General features: G+C 35.4%; 2 protein-coding genes across 2 annotated transcripts; both read left to right on the top strand.

The window, feature by feature from the left end:
- Window positions 1-710: 710 nt before the first annotated feature.
- Window positions 711-5,809, top strand: LOC115447422 (MD-2-related lipid-recognition protein-like). Its single transcript, XM_030174457.2, has 4 exons — window positions 711-922; window positions 4,732-4,845; window positions 5,183-5,346; window positions 5,674-5,809. The coding sequence occupies exons 1-4, from the start codon at window positions 835-837 to the stop codon at window positions 5,761-5,763; spliced, it is 456 nt and encodes a 151-aa protein (XP_030030317.1). The 5' UTR covers window positions 711-834; the 3' UTR covers window positions 5,764-5,809.
- Window positions 5,810-8,453: 2,644 nt separating this feature from the next.
- On the top strand, window positions 8,454-11,428 carry LOC115447428 (MD-2-related lipid-recognition protein-like). The gene is made up of 4 exons (XM_030174464.2): window positions 8,454-8,622; window positions 9,460-9,576; window positions 10,359-10,531; window positions 11,311-11,428. The coding sequence occupies exons 1-4, from the start codon at window positions 8,538-8,540 to the stop codon at window positions 11,395-11,397; spliced, it is 462 nt and encodes a 153-aa protein (XP_030030324.1). The 5' UTR covers window positions 8,454-8,537; the 3' UTR covers window positions 11,398-11,428.
- Window positions 11,429-15,565: the final 4,137 nt, after the last annotated feature.

The following is a 15,565-nucleotide window of genomic DNA, read 5'->3' on the forward strand; positions in this document are numbered from 1 at the left end:
ATAAAACAAGTGAAATATAATTTACTTATGAAATGCTTCTTACTTTACAATCGTTAAAAATATTGTAGGTACGCTATAAGTTAAATTGGCGCCACACACACGGGTGAGGGTCGATATATATTGTACCCCACTATTTAGTGACCATACCTACAAAATACACCAGCATAATAGCAAATTCCGGGGCCATGCAGTCTATATCTAGTACCCCTAACACGAATAATTGCATTATAGTATTCGTATAAGTTATATTTCATAGAACAATAAACACGTTTTTTTGACGTAGATGTAGCATTTTTTAACGACTGTAGAGAAATATACATTGTCTCTGCATTATTTACTCGAAACGAAAACATGGCACAATTCTTTGCTCTAGAATTGTAAGGCAGAATATTTTCTTACGTTTACGTGAATGTTAGACACTGAAATAAATTTTCGTATTATAATTATCTCCCGATGTTTCAAAGACTGCATCCTTCGTGGTCACAGGGTAGGTTTAGATATTAGTAGTGTCGTCAATTATACAACGTAGTACATTCTTTTAAAAACGCTGCAAGTCTTCGAAACGTCGGAAGAAAATTATAATACAAAAACCGATAAAATCCGAAAAATTGTTTTATTCCAATGTAAGGCAGAACAAATCTGACGGTTACTAGATTTTACATTTAGGCTTAACCATACTATCAGATACAGCAGTAAATTCTACGTGATAGCACAAACAATAATAATTTATTAATAAATAACACAACACTAATCACGTCCCCTTAACTCGCTTCGTAATGATCTACAAATATTTAGCAGTCAATCGGTCGCGCCACTCCTTGCCGATCAGACGTGATGGCGGCTCTCCACTGGTTCCTCCTCGCTGCACTCCTCGGCTGCACTCTCGCCGAGGAGCAGGCCATCTTCTACAACTGCGAAGAAGGTAAATTACTTCTGCATTTTATATAATTCTTACAACCATGGTACTTATGAAAGAAAAACAAAAACATTGCTGAATAAATATGCTTACATATTTTTATGGTATGTTATAAATTAATTAAAAAAATTATAGGTATTTTAGTATGAAAAATGACTCACATCTAACTTGTAGAATTAGGGGCAGATTATAGCTAAAATTAAAACGATCTACGACTTGTAAATAATATTCTTACGCCACTACTGAAACTTATCGACGCTCCTCACGTATAGTATCGAATCTGCAAAATTGCATTTCGAAGATTTAATACTTTGCGTAGGGACTGTCGATATTTAAACGGTCCTTATTAAAATGAACTAAATTAATTTAAGACAATAAGGATCGAAGTGCTTGTTGCAATCATGAATCGAAGCGATGTTTATTCCACAATTCCTACGTAAAGTATTGCATCTGCTAAATGCAATTTTGCAGATTCGATACTTTACGTAGGGACCGTCGTTATATTTGCTATGAATATTTTAACTATTTGAATACCCTCTCCCGATACATATAAAATAAAAAATAAACAAAAAATTAAATAAAAAGGCGCAAGTCATTAAAACATTTACACAAAAATACATCAAATTTTACATCTGATAGACCATATGACATGTTTAAGTCGATAAACACTTGATTCCTTCGATCAGGTCATCCTGACTTACCTAGGGATCGTTCTGTGTCCCTTCTAGAAATCTTATTTCTCTCTGAACCCAGTAGCTAAGAATTTGAGATTAACATCTGACTCTTCGACAATTCCTATTATGACAGTAGTTTTTGATATGTTAAGCTTACTCTTTTGTTAAATTTAATTAAATGAAAATTCACTCCAACCTGAGATCGAACAAAACCAAAACGGTCACTTTCTCTTAACCATGGAACCAGTAATCAAACCCAGTAATTAATTAACAAAGGCTTTCAACAACTTCACCAAAACCTAATGTTTCGTTACGTCGATAGATGGAATATTATAAATAAAACATTCTTATGTAATTATCAGAGTTAAAGGTTACTAAAGATAAAAACTATAGTTTATATTTATTATACACTGTGTTGTCGTTACGCAAAAAAAATACTTAAAGTTTTATCAGGTACTAACTATAAAGAGGAAAACGTTAGTGAGTTTATTTGTTTGTTTATAAGTGTGTAGATTTGTTGACGCTAATCTCTGGAATAATGGAATTTAAAAATTCTTCTTTTTATAAGAAGCTAGGTTACTCCTAAGTGCTACAGGCTATTTTTTACCCCACGAATATATTTATCCCAGAAAACCTTTTCACGCAGACGGAGCGGCGGACTAAAGCATGTATAATAAAATATTGTACTTAAATAATTATTTAGAAAGTTTATTAAGAAGTTTTTAAGAAGTAAACACATAAACCCTTAAATTATTTCTCGCTTATTTATACGTGAAAAGTTCGTAACAAATGTTTTATTCTACGTACTTAAGCTCTTTTCTGCGGTAGACGCTGGGTCTGGAACAAGTTAATAGGTTTTAATTGTTTATTTATATATCCAAATATTCTATAATTTGTCTCTAATCTGTGGTATTTCATAAATTATTTAATTATCGTTTCTTTTGAAATTTAGTGTGGATATTAGAATTTCCGACTTGCAGACTTCACATACCTTCGTAACAAACAATTAATTCCAATAATTATGGCCATAAAAATCCAAACAGTGATAAAAAATATTAAAATTCCAAACGTATCTATACGTATATTTTTATATCAATTTACGCACTTTGTTTATTTAAAAGGTTATCGGCTCGTACATTCAAATGCAAATCTCAATGTAGGTGCTTATCAAGAAAAGTTCAGAAGCAGTTTTTTAAACACGTGACTATCAAAAATATAAGTGGTACAAATTTGAAATCTTTTGTTATAGTATACGATAAAAGCGTAATTTTAAAATTATTCTTAAATATAGGAAAATCTAAATAATAGGTACACTACGTAACTAGTCTGTTTTTTATTTTAACTATTCTACGTAAATAAATAATAAAATAACACTTTCTACTAAAATTAGTTTTACTGGTGGTAGGTCTCTCATATCTGAGAGTCCGCTTGGCTAGGTACCACCGCCATGTCTATTTCTACCGCCATGCAGCAGTGTGTAGTCACTGTTGTGTTCCGGTTTAAAGGACATTGGAGGCTTGGAGTCAGTGTAACTACTGGACATAGTGTAACTTAACATCTCATGTCTCAGGGTGGCGAGCGCAGTGGAATACCAAACAATACTTTGTAATTCAAGGTGTTGGATGGTGTTTCTACTGTTTATGGGCGGTCGTGTCGCTTACCATCAGGCGAACGGCAAGCTCGTCGCGTCATTAAAAGCAATAAAAAAAAGTTGGTACAAATGATACTGTGAAAACGTTAAGAAGTTCACGTCATCCAAAATGAAATACATAAAAAGAATCACATTCCTTAATAAAGTAAAAAAAGCGTGCAAAGAGTTATCGTGTTGCGTTAGCATCACATTTGACCTTTTGGAACAATGCGAAGATAGTGGGTACATCCGGTACAAAAGATAAAATGTACACGCTTCTATTATCATTCTATTCGGGTTCGTTTCAAGTCCACTAACTCTTGTTGAGATAACTAGTACACTTGCACTCAGATGGTCTTAATTAATCGAAAGTAAATGGAATAAGTTTAACTCTTGATCTTTGATATTATACAATATTCTTTGAGAAAAAGATAGCGTTGGAAGGCCACATCGTTTGGGTTTTCTTTAAACATACTTTAAATTTAACTGTGGAAACATGTAATTGGTTTATGAATTGCATTTGGTGACACTGTATGTTCCCAAATAAAACAAAATAGTGCAATGCTACGTAATAGTGCAATACCATGTAAGGGTCGAAAACACGCCACTTGATATGAAACCTTAGATTGATCATTTTTTCTGTCATTTACGCACAGTTGCACTATCCCCGAAAATATATCTATCTCAATTCTATGTTGGCAAATTTGAGAAAAATGCGATTAAAAACATTAATAACTATGTGCCCTCTAACAAAACAATATAAAATAATGTCAGTTAATCGCTAGCCACTGATTTCCCGAAAATAAAAGCAACTGCGTCTCTGCAACTGTCTGATAACGCCGAGCAAAATAAACATAGGAAAGTCAAAATATAAACTAACATTTCTAAGAACTGGATTGTAACTCTACGATAACCCAACGCATCGGATTTACATAATATAGAAACAAGTGTCGTCTACGAACTGATTTAAAGATAAGAGGCTACAGTTCAAATTAGCGCGGTTTAGAAAAAGGGCAAACAAGCAAAAGGATCACTTTTAATAATTGTAGATTATACATGTATAGTATAAATACTACTAGATAGGTAGTCGAAGCGTTAACTGCTCAGGTATAAATCGGGCTTTTTTATACAATAGAGTTAAAGTAGTGTTGCATATCTGTTCAAATTTCTTGTAAATTAAACCGGTACGAAATTCTTAAATAATAATAATAATAGTTATCGCTTGGTGGAATTAAGAAATTACAAATTACATTTAATTTATATTTTCCCTACCCAACGTATATTTGTACCTGACAAGTATTTATCGAGGATTCTGGCCAGGATTACTGCCATTACTTGGAGACCCAAAGAAAAACACGATAATGCCGACTTAACGTTTAATTGCGAGAGGGCGGGAAACGATGCGTTATTAACAACGTGAAAACTGTGTTGCCAGATGGCACATATATCACAGTACCTAAACTGCTTGTTATGAATATTCTAACATTTTTCTAATATGCTTTATATTACAGCTTCTGAAGCCGTGTGCTCTGTGAAGGAAGTTCGCATCAATCCGTGCAATCCAAACAAGAAATGCATCTTCAAGAAGGGAGTTAATGCTAGCATCTCCTTCGATTTCGAACCAAGTAAGTTAGAATACATCAGAGAAAATTGATTATCCGCCATGAAATTATATTTCCAAGAAGGTAGAAGATATTATTGAGAGCTATTTATTGTCTGCTTAAAATAATAAGCTCTTGCCTATGAACCGAGTGAATAGACATAGACGCATCTAAAGGGCTCGATTCACTAAGGTTATTTCTATCCCTATAATATGTTTTAAATAAGCCTATTACCAAATGGTCATACTCCTTTAATGAGGTTTTGTTTTTGTTCAAATAACACAAAGATTGCCTGCTTCAAACCCAAGACTTCCAGTTCAGCTTTTGTTAGACCAATTCTATAAAAAAAACTTTTTTTCAGACTTTGCATCGTCAAAATTGGTGACTACGCTTTACGGACCGTTTGACGTGGAATTCGATGAGATGACGAACGTGGACGCCTGCCAATACACCAAGTGCCCTACCGAGCCTGGTAAATCACAGGTCCTCGACTACACCCTTTACATTGGAAAGAAGCTGCCGCAGGTTGGTTTTTACCACAATTATTAATTTACAAGCAAATTATTGAAATATCAAATTCCCCCTTAAGTATCGCGTCAACAATAAGTATATTTTTCTTTTTGGCACTCGGTATTTTTCTAAGTGTTGCTTAATAGTACAATAATAAAAATCCTTTATTATATAGTTGTCCCACTGCTCGGGTAAAAGCTCTGCTGCTGTGTTATTGCTTACCACCATTTAATCAGTTTTCATATACATGGTGGCGAATACAGAACCAGGTGGTAACAATGCAGTACAAGTAAAATATTGATCATCTATTAGGTAACCTAACTTTGTATGGTTTGTCTCCAGGGTACTTACACGTTCAAATGGAAGCTCTGGAACCCAGAGGAGACGTCGCAACTGTGCTGCTTCAAGACAACAATAAAGATTAGGAAATAAAAAATAACTATTGTTTTTTTGTAATAAAAATATACATCTGATTTTATTGTTGTTACATCAATTTTTGCATAGAAATCCTTTTTTGGATAAAACCCCAATGTTTTTCTGCAAATAATCTGCACACGACCAGGTGGTGTTCATTGATCTGTGCCACTCCAAACCAGTCAGTTCTAAGAGAATTTTAGATGATCACCTGGTTTTAAATAAAAGGAATAGAAATTGTGAGAAGAGAGTGGGGAAGTTTGAGCCTCCGGAAAACTTATTTATCATTAAAAAACTCAACAAGCTGTAATTTCACGGTGGGTTATCATGAATGGTTCATTTCTATGGTATATAATTTCTCGAAGCAAAATTGACTAGATAAAAAAATCTTAATACTATTACTTATCATACTTCAAAATAAATATCAAATCTCCAGTTCGATTCAGAAGAACCACAGGCAGCCAGCATTTATTTGGATAATTTACATACCCAGATTTTTTCCTATTAGCCAAACTTTGACTATTACTAATTATTTATCATAATGCTGCTGGACACCGGCCTCCTCTGCAACTGACAGGTTCAGGCCTTAGTCTACCACGCTAGCCTAGTGCGGATTATCAGACTTCATATACCCTCATACAGAGAGCTTCTAAGTTATGCAGGTTTTCTCACGACATTTCACCGTTGAAGCAAGCGATTATTCACAAATAAAAAACACATGACATAAGTTTAGAAAAGGCAGAAGTGCGTGCCCATCGGTTTTGAACCTGCGAATATTCATCTAGATAGCCGTTTCACTACCAACTAGGCTTCTATCAATCACTGCTTTCACTATTATTCGTCACTCATGTTGTAGCCCGTCTTGACTGTAGCAGGAATGGACCGACTCGACCGTAGTATGTACCTGACTCACAGTAATCCCACGAAACATGTAACAACAGATTTGCTTATGCGTTCCATGCGGGGCAAAATATTTATCTCTATTCACACTTTATAAGTCCACAACGCCCTCTCTATTCTTCCGATCTTGCTCTTGGACGGTGTTATACGAGACTATCTGCTCTCATCCCCATCACTGCAACCCCAGTTACCTCGGATCGGGTGGCCCGCATTATGACACTGACCGGTAGAGCTCGGCGAGTCACTGGGAACTGTAGTAGGTTTAACCTGTAACGGTAATGAAATAGAAGGATAGAGAGGAGTTTGAAGTATATTTTCTACTTCCCTCCTACAAAGCGGGAGACTAATAATGAGCAAGAAAAGTTTTTTTTTAAACTTTAATCATAGAGACATTTACAACTGGAAGAGCTTGATGTAAAGCAACACGGATAAAATTGAAAGGGTCCTGTAATCCTATTATTTAGGGATTGGAAGAATGAATTTTAAAATTTCCGGATATTGAGAATGTCTCGGTAGCGTAGTTATATTGCGTGCGCGGTACGACCACCGCTCTAAGGTCTTGGGTTCGAATCCTGATTCTTTCAAAGTGGTATTTGTGTGCTTAGTATTAGCCCGGAGTCTGGAATTTGTGTTTGACATAACGATAAACTAGCTCCCTATCACTTCATGGGACGGAACCCAGGGAAAAGTGGACATAAAGAAGTGATATTTTGATTCGTTTTTGGATACGGAGATATAATCAAATCAGACAATTGTAGCAATGAATAACAATGAATAAGTACTTACTTACTAACGTAGTTACGTATCTCAAGAACTATTGGTTTGAATTAAAAAAAATATTTTGGTGTCAGATAGCCAATTGATCGAGGAAGGGCATAGGCATCTCGCTATGACCATTAGGAGCAAAATATCAATGAAAAATGTTGCCAAATCGGAGAAAATTTATTTCTTTTGAGAGATTCCTTTGCGTGCGCTGCGTAATCGGTTAAAGTTATGGAATAATCATGAATGACGAAGTTTTTCAATTTAGTATGGAGATACTTTCTATCCCGAGAAAATATATAACAGAACTTTTATACAAGAAAACTCTTTCAAGCCGCCGAAGCCGCGAAGCTAGCAATTCTATATGCTTACTATATCTACCACAGTGCAATAACGCAAGATAACGTGTTATAGTCAATTACATTTACAAACATTTTGTCTCAATCGTTCTTTGTTCAATCGTTAGGTTCTCGATAGCGGTACGAAAACAACGGCAATTATAATAATTAACAACATCCACTGCGGTTATCAAGTGATTTATTGACCCCCACGTTCAATAAACTCATTATAATAATTATTTAAAACGATCGATTGCAACGTGAATATCGATACTAAATTCAAACATTTTGCAATCGATTTTGAATTTAACCGTCTGTGTTTTTTTAATAATCGAATAAAACAAGTGGCTCGCTTGATGATAAGATCCGTTACCCCTGGAATATTTAAGTAATCTTATACACCGAAGGTCTACAAGACTGGCGGTGGTAGGAAGTTTGTGTCCGCCTGGATACCGACCACCATACACAAGGTGTAAAATCCACCATAGTGGCCCACGTAGGTGTCGCCGGGATCAGCCTATTTATATCCGGCTTCAAAACTGGACTAATGGAGTCAACTGGCAACTCTAGTCAGTGGTACTCGTATACAAAAGAGCTATACTGTGCGTTAACTTAAATGACACCGACTGTGCGGTATCTTAATGAAGAGTCTATGTAATTACTAAAACGTACATACAAATATTACAACGTAATAGCAAACATTCATCTTCCACAATCGATTCTAGAGCTATTCGGTACGACCATCTCTAACACTTATGTACAGTTTAACTCAGTCGACGAGACGACATCACGATGTGGGCCCGTGCTATATTATTTATTGCATTCAGCGTGACCGTCGCAAACTCAGAATATGTGAGGAAGAAGATTTGTAAGGATGGTAAGTTTTTGACTACCTTCTGTATAGCTGATGGTTTGGTACGCAGTTTATCGAAATTAGTCTTTGCAACTATACAAGGACATTGATGTTATTAGATTTGTAAGTAGGAAATCTACACGGTCATATTACATTGGGGTCAGGGATTAAGGTCCTTCGAGAATTATTAGCGATTTCACTTTATAAATAAACGTTATTTATGAATGTTCGAACCCAATAATGTGTTGTTTACTTATCTATTAAGAAAGTAATTTGAGAGACATATATTTTAATTAGGTATATTAATTACTGAATAAATAACTGTTTTGCTAATTTTATCGTACCTTTTTATATTCTAATTTTCTACTGACGTTTTGGAGTCTGCAGCTTTCGTGGTCGCGGGGCGGACTGCAAGAAATCAATATAAATATTCCCGCGATCATAAATAGTAATCGTGGACAGTTTGTTCTTCAAAGCAAATCCGAAAACCATATCACCAACTACATTTCTTTTGTAGACATTTTGTTATTATGCTATTCTATCAATAGACATATTGCCCTGATATTTATAAAGTATACAAAGCCTATGCAATACTCTTACAAATTAATCGAAAAGTGTTCTCGCAAATATAGGTAGAGGCACACATTCTTAACATTGACGTGTTATGCAAAAAATAAGGTTTGAACAAAAAATGCAGCTAGTACCTATGCGTTTTTTACGCGTAGTATATGCAAACGTCCTGATTGAACATTATCGAGCTTCCAAATTGCTTCTAATGGCATATATGTATCTGTGTATTAATATTAAATATTGTCGAAATCAATATTATTTAAATTTCTATTGAATTTATAACATTTGCAGTGGATTCGTCCCTGTGCGTGGTGCACAGCGTAATCGTGGACCCCTGCCGCCAAGGACCTTCCTTCTGCCTAATCAGGCCCGACAAGTCCTACGGAATGACCATCAACATGACGCCCAGTAAGTATGTACACATGATACTGCAACAGTGGTGGTAGGTCTCTCGTATGCAAGGGATCGTCTGGGTATGTACCACCGGGGACATGCATGCAAAAAACAGGGGACATGCACTGTTGTGTTCAGGTGTGAAGTACATTGTAACTAGTGTAGCTGCTGTATTATGAGACTTAAAATCCTATGTCTCAGGATGACGCACGCATTTCGCCTGTTATATTAAATCTATTGTAATAGGAGGCTATTCTGTTGCTATTTACTGCATACAATTCCAAATTCCAGGCTGTTACTGAATCTATACTAATATATAAAGCGGAAGAGTTTCTTTATTGCTTTGTTAATTTGAACGCGCTAATCTCAGAAACTACTACTTAAACCGATCTTGATTTTTGTTTTCACTAATAGGGTTATTACTATTTACATTACTCCTGAACGCTATAGGCTCCGTTTTATCTCGGGAAAATATAAAGTGGGAATTTTGTCCCGGAGCAGCTTTTTCATGAATGTTTTATTCATATTCTCGGGTTTTAGGAATTCTAAGAACATGATTAAAACGCTGCCGCGGTTTCATAGCATTATATTATCCCTTATGACGTATCTCATTTGTGGACTGGGAGAACATGAATTTAATTTCTAAGACATATTACAATATCTCTTACATAAGTATTATTATGGAACTAACCCTAATTCGCTAGTAATCTGAATGTTTCTAAGCCTAAAACAAGCTTATGACGAAAGAAAGGAGTTTTTTAACTATCATTATCAGTTTACTTTCTGGTCTGTTCTAGAATTTTCTGCTAGCAAGCTAAAGCTGGCGGTGTACGGCGACGTGGCTCAGGATGACTCCTACAGCGTGATGTTCAGACCGCCTAAAGACGCGTGCGACTATCTCTTCTGCCCCATGCAGGCTGAAGAGAGGAAGCTCTTCGATATGAACTTCAGTGTTGATAAAAGGGCTAACGTAAGTCAATGTGAATACTTTATGTAATACAGTAGAGGAATCTGTATCAAAACTTGAATGACAGAGAGGTTAAATGACATTTCAATCAATGTAACTCTATTGTGTAAATCTCAGAACAAGAACAAGCAGTGTAAATAGCAAACATAACTTTTGGTGGGATATGTCATTCTCATGCGTTTTGTTTTGTATTAACGTTAACAATAGTAGAAAGGCATCTTGACTGAAGCCCGTGGTCTCTTGCTATTCGGAAATTGAATTTACCAAATGGTTTGTTGAATAATAACAATACTGTTTAACTATGAAAAATATGTAGTGTTTCGTTAATAAGGCTTCGTAAAATCATTAACATATTGTGTATGCGCCTGATCCCATTTGATAGTTATGAACGTAGAAGAATAATTGCTCACAAATAAAAGACGAGTTGACAAATCAATTCACTATATACGAATGCAAGATAGTTTAAGTCTCCTTATGCTTAAATACGTTAAATATAAATCTAATTCTGCTGCTTAAGAATAAAATCAAAGTAAAAAACTATACGTCTAGTAAATAGCAGGGTAAATAAGATCTGAGGGAATGCCTTATGGTGCCCTAGAGCCGCCTCTAATGCGGCGATAAAGACTACCACAGGGTTTTAGTAGGTAACCCGACATACTCTACTACCATAAATGTAACACAACGAGGTATAAAGTAACATTCGATAGGTATGTAACAGGTGCAATTTCCCTTCATATTCCAATATTCTGTATTAGAACTTTCTTGTAATTGTTTTGTTCCAGGGTAAATTCCCGCTAAAGGTGAAACTGTGGAACGAAGAGGACGAGTCGCAAGCGTGCTGTTTCACTTTTACTGTTAAAGCAAAATGATCATTTTGAGTAAAATATATATTTTTGTATATGTGTTATTTTTTGCCCAAATATTGACGTAAGTCCAATGGATAATTCAAAAACATTACACTTCTTTTGTGGCACGCAGATAAAAATGAAACCTCGCAATAACCATAATATTATAGTATTTATAATTATCTCTGACCGTACACTAAAATAAGTATAAATTAGGATTATATTGTGGCATTTTTGTATTTTTTATTAATATTCAAAATATATTTGCCTATAAATGGTAGGATTCACCCACTGGTCATCTTTGTCCATGGTTGATGTGAAAGTACCTCTCGTTTCCATAGTCTGAATAGGGCTGTCACGACTGCCTTTTTTATACTATAGATAAATAACTGGCTAGTTTACAATGCTTCAACAAAAAAAAAGATTATAATGTTGTTTAAAAAACTTCAAATCTTCTCCTTATTCTGATAAATCAATTAAAATTCAAGTAACCAATCTCTAGCGACGGAAAAGAAAACGCGCTTTTCCCCGCAAAAAAATCTGGTACCGGCCAAATTATTTGCAACGCTGACCGCTTCTTAACTGGACTATCAGGTGGCTGCCGAAAAAAGATGTAGCAAAACAATAGGGGTGACAAGACATACCATTTCTTTAATTCTATAGTATACAGCCCTACGTAAACAACCGACGGCAAAATATAACACGAGATATCAAATAGAAATGAAAGTTTAATAAGTATCTGATTTGAGATAAAAAAATATATTATTATCATGGGGTTATGGCGTTAGTTGTTGGTATTTTTACTTTTACTTTACTGTGTATTTTGATAGTAACTTTTAAGGTACTTTGGAGGCTTGTGTGCGATATTATTAGGCAAACACCAATGGTCTCAGGATTGCCTGTATTTTTTTATACGTTTATTATAAGTGATCCACTGCACTTGATTGTATTTTTTTTCAGTTTTGATTTACAAGTTCCGGACGGTGTATTTATGCCTTTATGGGCTGTGGTGACGGTATGATGCTGGCGTTACGCATTTCTTATTTTATCATTATGGGCCCTATTAATACACCTTTAAGTAGAATTGTAAACATTTAAGACATTGAACTATTCTTTAAGCAAAATTTGAGATGCTATTTAAGCGCCTGTTGTCAACTAACGGCCGTTTTCAATAAAAAATCCCAATCTCAATCTTCAATCCGCATCCGAGAATGAAATCAATCAAATAACTCATTTGTAAGCATCTCAAAAAACTTTTGTTCTGATTGGTCCATTTTTACAATAGATCGAAGGAAGCGATTGGCGTCGTTTATTGAAAAAAGGGAGTTCGGTGCTGTCTAATAAACAAAACTCACTGTAAAAATCCCTCATAATTTATACCAGAGGACTTAAGAGTGGTCATAAAAAACAGTCACACTTGAATTGCATGGAATTTGTTATTGTCTTTTTTTAGTTTTGATTGTCTTTTGTAATATCAGAACGTAGTACATAGCTATAAATATAGGTACAGGTCCTGAATAAGTAGGTTGAGAAACACATATTATGAGTAGGTACTTAGTTGCATATTGGGGACAGAAACAGGTGCCAGGTTGCTTAACATACTTACCATCGCCTGTAACCTGTTTTTCGAACTGGCAGTAGAGTTGATATTGACGGAATCAAATTAATGTTTTGTTTTACAGGTTCAAAAAAAAATTCATTTTATTTCAAAACAAAGAGTGTGAACGTGCCTTTATCTAACAGAAACCATAACGCTAAATATAATTGAATCAAATCTGCCCGTAGCATTGTTCGGGCGCGTTCACCCCGATGTTTGAGATTCGATTCCGTGACCCCTGCGCCGAGAAAGTGGCAATAACGACTTCCTGCAGTTACGCATTTACATCGTTTAATATTGGAACTCTGGCAAATTGCTTATTGTTTTTTTAAAGGAATAACGAGATGGTTGAATTTCTCATCTGATAGTCAGCCACAGTTATTGACCGGAATACAGTATATGTATAGAATTAAGAAGCATTGCATGACACGTATGTAGTCCTGAGAGGATTAGATGTTAAGGGTTCCTATTCTTCCCCCATCCCTTCCCTCCCACTTATCCCATTTTCCCTACCGATCCCTAGGCTCCTGTAGTTGGTAAGCCTGGGGAAACCAGTATACCGTTCGCAGCTTTTCCGCGATACTGACTGCAATGATATCTAGTTAGCAGAAAAAAAATGTTTGGCGATTAATGCAAAACGTTAAATAAATATCTATCTACCTAGTCTTGCCATAAATATTGTAATAAAGAAAAAAGAAAATTGTTAACTGCAAATAACATTTATTACTTTTACAGTGTGTCAGTTTAATACATAAATATAAAACAATTAAAAATATAAAAAGCTTATTCGAAGTGGTCTCCATTGGCTGCAATACAGTCCTTTAAACGATGAGGCCAGTTATCAATAGAAGCACGCACTCTTTCCATGGGAAAATTCTTCACTGCCAATCGTATAGATTGTTTTAGGGACTCCAAATTATCATGGCGTTTAGAGCAAGCTGTACTCTCTAAAACTGACCACAAATCATAATCCAGCGGATTAAGATCGGGACTAGACGACGGCCAGTCTTCAGCTCTGATGAAGTCCGAAACGTTCGATTCCAACCAAGACTGCGTGGACCGAGCTTTATGACCCGGCGCCGAGTCTTGCTGGAAGGACCATACTTGGTTATTGAACATGGTGATGTTAAGGGGCTTAACTACCTTCTCAAGAATGGTATCTTGATACACTTGTGCCGATGTTTTGATACCTTTTTCACAAAAATATGGCTCAGTCACTCCTTCATAGCTAACACCCCACCAAACCATCACTGAAGTCGGATAATGTCCACGTTGCACTCTGTCGACTAATTGGGAAGCTTCCTTAGAGCTTTGAGCATAAATACGGTCATTTTGTTTGTTAAAATGTTGCTCAATTGTAAAAATTTTCTCATCCGTAAACAAAATTTTTCTGTGACCTCCCTTTGCGTACCGCTTCAGTAGTTGTTTCGATTTTACCACCCTATTCTTCTTTAAATTATCAGTTAAGAAATGGCCAGTGCGTCTCTTATAGGCTGCAAGTCCTAAGTCATCTTTTAAAATACGCGACATGGTTCTAGGTGCTATCTTCATTTCCCGAGATAAAATCTTTTGCTTTCGGACAGGATTTCTTCGAATTCTTTCCCTTACTGCTTTGACCACCTTTTTCGTACGAACACTACGTGGACGGCCAGATCTTTTCTGTCACAAACAGAGGAGGTCTCATTGTACCTATTAATAGCCCGGTACACAAACATTTTACTAATACCAAGTGTATGGAGAGTTTTAAAAATTGCATTTGGCTCCATACCTACTTTGTGTAATGCTATCACAGCGATTCGGTTCTCTTTATCACCCCACACCATTTTAATATCGCAAAATATTTTACAATGTATTGGCGCCAAAATGAGAAAACACAATGAACAATCGTATAAAAATGACAGATTCGAAATTCAAATGTAATATTTTTTTATAATTAAGTGTAACAGTATTTATGGCCAGACTAAGTATATGCTTTCATATTATAGTACTAGTCTAACTACTGTTTCTTTGAACCATATTAAATTGTTTATCTTTTTTTTTTGTTTCCCGCAATAGAGCGTTGGTTTATAATTATTTTGAAGGAAGAAATTGTCCATGGCGGATCTGTAAGCGAGGTCAAGAGGTTATAATAATTCCGTAAACAAAGATACATCTTGAGCGAAAGAAAGTTGAAAGATAGCTAAACATGTATTATAATAACAAATATGTTAATATATTGTACCGCAAGTTAATCTTTTGATTCTATAAATACAAATTTTTTAGGGTAAGTATTAAAATTAAAACCCTACACGTTATATTTTAAAGAGTGTAGGTAAGTAAGTGTATTAAGTATACGAGTATACTGGGGCACGACCGCGGGACAGTGGCCAGAGGCAATCAGTGATTTGTAAAGTTCGAGTTGTGTTGCAATTGATAATTATGGACAGTTGTTGACCATAAAACGAGCGTTTTGCTTGTCTCTTAGTAAATATAAAAAACTTAAGTTGCATCTGTTTCATTGTGATATTTAGCAGCTCAAAGTACATGATACCTACATTACCAACCTCATTGGATCCGTTCGAGAAATTTCCTTATAAAAATAATAGTGTCTAGGCT

Source organism: Manduca sexta, chromosome 11, assembly GCF_014839805.1.
Source record: "Manduca sexta isolate Smith_Timp_Sample1 chromosome 11, JHU_Msex_v1.0, whole genome shotgun sequence".
Taxonomy (NCBI): domain Eukaryota; kingdom Metazoa; phylum Arthropoda; class Insecta; order Lepidoptera; family Sphingidae; genus Manduca; species Manduca sexta.

Excerpts from the sequence above, each read along its gene's own strand:
- LOC115447428 (XM_030174464.2), top strand. The coding sequence starts at position 8,538 with ATGTGGGCCCGTGCTATATTATTTATTGCATTCAGCGTGACCGTCGCA. Across the intron at positions 8,623-9,459 it reads GAAGAAGATTTGTAAGGATG|TGGATTCGTCCCTGTGCGTG; the intron begins GTAAGTTTTTGA and ends TAACATTTGCAG. Across the intron at positions 10,532-11,310 it reads GTGTTGATAAAAGGGCTAAC|GGTAAATTCCCGCTAAAGGT; the intron begins GTAAGTCAATGT and ends GTTTTGTTCCAG.
- LOC115447422 (XM_030174457.2), top strand. The coding sequence starts at position 835 with ATGGCGGCTCTCCACTGGTTCCTCCTCGCTGCACTCCTCGGCTGCACT. Across the intron at positions 923-4,731 it reads CTTCTACAACTGCGAAGAAG|CTTCTGAAGCCGTGTGCTCT; the intron begins GTAAATTACTTC and ends TTTATATTACAG. Across the intron at positions 4,846-5,182 it reads CTCCTTCGATTTCGAACCAA|ACTTTGCATCGTCAAAATTG; the intron begins GTAAGTTAGAAT and ends ACTTTTTTTCAG.